The sequence below is a fragment of the Aphanomyces astaci genome (genome assembly GCF_000520075.1).
Source record: "Aphanomyces astaci strain APO3 unplaced genomic scaffold supercont1.29, whole genome shotgun sequence".
NCBI classification, from domain to species: domain Eukaryota; phylum Oomycota; class Saprolegniomycetes; order Saprolegniales; family Verrucalvaceae; genus Aphanomyces; species Aphanomyces astaci.
The window spans coordinates 514,892-518,356 of NW_009798292.1; the positions used below are offsets into that span (position 1 = coordinate 514,892).

Below are 3,465 nucleotides of genomic sequence, written 5' to 3' on the forward strand. Positions count from 1 at the left end.
AGTTGTGGGCCGTTGTGGTTGAGTTGATCAATCATGTCCAAATAATGCTGGGCATGATTGGCACCAGTTAGTACTTCACCGATGAACTTCTAAAACCCAAACCAACCTGAACGATTTCCTCGGCACTGAGCTGCTGGCTGACCATAGCGTCTTGCAGCTTGTCGATGGTCGTTTCAGTGTAGTTGAACGTGTCAAACCCACACGACACTGCGGCTTGGACCGCTGATGCTAGTGCAAAGGGGAGAACGATCCGCATGGTTGAATTGCCGGCGAAATTGAAAATGATGACAATAATGTGGTAACCCTGGCAAGAGCAGTATTAACAGCAGGATTTGGGAAGAGGCAGGAGTGTACAGCGCCGCAAGATGTGTTCATGACAATCGAACGCTTGGCTTGTGCTTACAGCACAAACCATCCAGACTCCATTTTCGGCTTACAGCCAAAAATGGAGTCTCAAAAACGTAGAATGGCAGCTGTCAGAGGGGTGATTTGTGGGTTGTAACACATATGTCATTCTACGGAATTCGTAGGCCAGAACTTGACTTTTGTATGCAATCGTAGGCGCACACCCCTACTATTTCACCATTTCGAAATCCTCAACCTCAATTTGTTTCCAAGTTATATACGAATTTGTAGCAAACATAAAATTTCGCAATTCATTTGTGAATTGACGAAATTGTAGAGAGCTAGCTGGTCCTACGATTTTCATATCCAATGAGATCTCAAGAAAATCACAAATGGCCGACTCCAATTGACCAATCCTCCTCTGGTACAGTAATGCCATTGATAGCACTAGGTCTGTATCGTTAGCAGTACGCAAGTTAGGCTGCGTGCAAATATTCCTCGAATTTCGAAGTATGCTGACCAATTACATCGCGTGAATATGGACAACTTCGAGTGATAGTGTGGCTTAAAATACGTCGTTCACTGTACTGTACCCGTTACTTTTACCCTTTGCAAGAGGGTAAAAAGGTAATTTATCAAGCCTACTTGAGCTCCCTTCATTTGAGCATACTTCATGATAGTGGTATTTTTGGAATCCTAGATAACCTCGTTTTTTCACGACCTCTTTTTCTACTTTGGGTATATTAGGGGCTGGTCTGTGAAAAACCATCCACGCTTTAAGGCAGGGATGTTATCCGAACTATTTTCGAGGATTCTGAAAATATATCAAAAATATTTCTTAATTTCTATCGAAAACGTGCAAAAGCAGGAACGGACACTCAAAAGCAGGGATGAATCATCCCTGCTTCAACTCAGGCGTCCCTGCTTTTGACGTTGTGTTATCCGGAAAAATTCACGTTTTAGCCAATCAGGAGTCGTATTTGCGTGGATACTTCAAAAAGCGAACATTCCCGTCCACGCTTAATAGTGAGTCTCGTAAAAAATTGGTCCATATTACTGTGCTATTAATACATATTAATAGTATTGTGAATGAATTATACTCCAGAGTATTATTTATATTAAGTCTTGATTTAAATAACCAATCAAAGCGGAGATTACTGGCACGGTATTAATATGGAGAATTTGCAATCGTCGGCTAATCAATAACGTTAGACAAATCACACAACGTTGAAAACAACTATTGCAGTCCAGAGTGGTACAGTATGACCAGGCATTCTGGTTGGCAACGTCGTCTTCATATCATGTTTCTGCAATTTCAAGGCAGGAGTACTCCTGCCACGGGAACAGCATGAAGAATAATCAATCGCCATACGTCTTGGAAGAACTGTCCATCCATATCAACAAGCCGCCATGAACAAAGCAGTGAAACGCATGATATGATGATGGACGACTTAATTGTCTGGTAAAAACTGGGGTGCCACACGCGCTTTCGTGGCTTGTTCAAACACGTAGCCATATTGCAGGAGTTTTTCTTCGTGGTACTTGGGCGTGACAAAGGACACGCCGAACGGCACCGAGTGGTTGTACCCCAAGGGTATAGAGAGGATGGGCCACCCCGCAATCGAAGGGTATCCGGGGGAGTTGCGTCCCTGAGACCACGTAAGGGTGAGCGCGAAGATCACCTCAGCTTATGTGTCCTTGATGTACTTTTCAATACCGTTGGTCACGGCCAAGTCTTGGCATACGGCCAGCGCATCCAGGTAGACGCTGCTGCTTTGGTTTGGGCCGTTGAGCGACAGCAACAGCAACGACTACAAGTTGGTTCGAATGAAAAGTCGCCGTGATGCGAAGACAAGAGAGGTCTTACTTGATCGAGCACGTTGAGCTCCGTGTTGGGGTGCGCAGCGTTGTAATCGGTAATGTCCTGGAGGGTTTTCATAGGCGTCACGCCCTCTTTCCACGTCAACGTGCTTAAGTACGCTTCGACATCGACTTTGAATTCAGTCGTGAGCGCGACAAACTATTATACCACCACCACACAATATGAGCACACTACACCTGCACAAACAATCCAAAACATAATATCAACGACTCGTACTTCGCATTTGGACTCCGAGATGGCGGCGGCATTGGGATACGGCGCTGTTTTTTGTCACTCCCGTGAAGGATAGACAGGTACTACTCCCGTGAAGGATACACAGGTAGATGGTAAATTCAGAAGTGATTATATGAAGTTAGGTTCGCTTTTTAGCTAGCTAAAGAAATGCGCTCACTAGCTAAATGTAATCTACTTGGCTACGTCCGAATTCATATTAGTAAATAGCGAGATTTCGGGGCGAAATATTTATCCTTATCCTCAAAAAAACCTGCTGAGATGAATAAAGTTGGGCAAACCTCCGGAAACTAGTAAAGGATTCCTCAAAACCACCCAAGTTTGAGGATTCAACGACTTCTCCGTGAACAGTCGCCATTATGAGCGACGATGCTTCAACGACACGCGCCAACACGCGAAACATGCGCCCGCAATCCAGTAAGCGTGTGAAATCAACTGCACGCCGTGCTACAGACCAGGCGCACGAAGACGAGCCAGGCAGCAACGACGTAGTCCTTGCTGACCTCTCTCCCGAAGAACGCACAATGCGCAGCCCACCTACTGCAAACGCAAAGACGTGGTGGTCTGAAGACGATGACCTCCTCCTTCTAATTCAGACAAACATTGAACGTCCGTTCTTAGCGTTAAAGAACAAGATGATGGCGTGGAACGACACCGCAGCCGGCTGCATGCGCATCGATGGGTTTGGCCGCAAGTCGCTAAATGGGAAGAAGGCCTCGCAACGGTTCCAATTGCTCCTCGAGAATCATCGTCAGTTTCAAGCGAAGTCCAAGTTCATGTCTGGGGGGACCCAAAAGGAAACGGAGAAGACAGTCCTGCTGGACGAATTGCTCGCGCTGATGGACGACAACAAGGCTGTCAAGGAAGAGCAGCATGTGGCCGAGGCAGCTGGCAAGGAGAAGAAAGCGAGCGCTACGGCGTTGATTCGGGACGAAGCGATGCAGCGAGCGGCGAAGCGCAAGAGTGTTGACGGGGATGACGATGGATCGTCCACAAGCAAGAAGAAG

The 3,465-nt window shown here is 46.5% G+C and overlaps 2 protein-coding genes across 2 annotated transcripts; one reads left to right on the forward strand and one right to left on the reverse strand.

The window, feature by feature from the left end:
• Positions 1-1,796: 1,796 nt before the first annotated feature.
• On the reverse strand, positions 1,797-2,475 carry H257_10655 (hypothetical protein; the record flags this gene model as incomplete). Its single annotated transcript, XM_009837257.1, has 4 exons — positions 1,797-1,994; positions 2,073-2,156; positions 2,213-2,365; positions 2,404-2,475. 4 exons carry the CDS (start codon positions 2,473-2,475, stop codon positions 1,797-1,799), a joined length of 507 nt encoding a protein of 168 aa, XP_009835559.1.
• A 342-nt stretch (positions 2,476-2,817) lies between these two features.
• On the forward strand, positions 2,818-3,428 carry H257_10656 (hypothetical protein; the record flags this gene model as incomplete). Its single annotated transcript, XM_009837258.1, has 2 exons — positions 2,818-3,208; positions 3,256-3,428. 2 exons carry the CDS (start codon positions 2,818-2,820, stop codon positions 3,426-3,428), a joined length of 564 nt encoding a protein of 187 aa, XP_009835560.1.
• Positions 3,429-3,465: the final 37 nt, after the last annotated feature.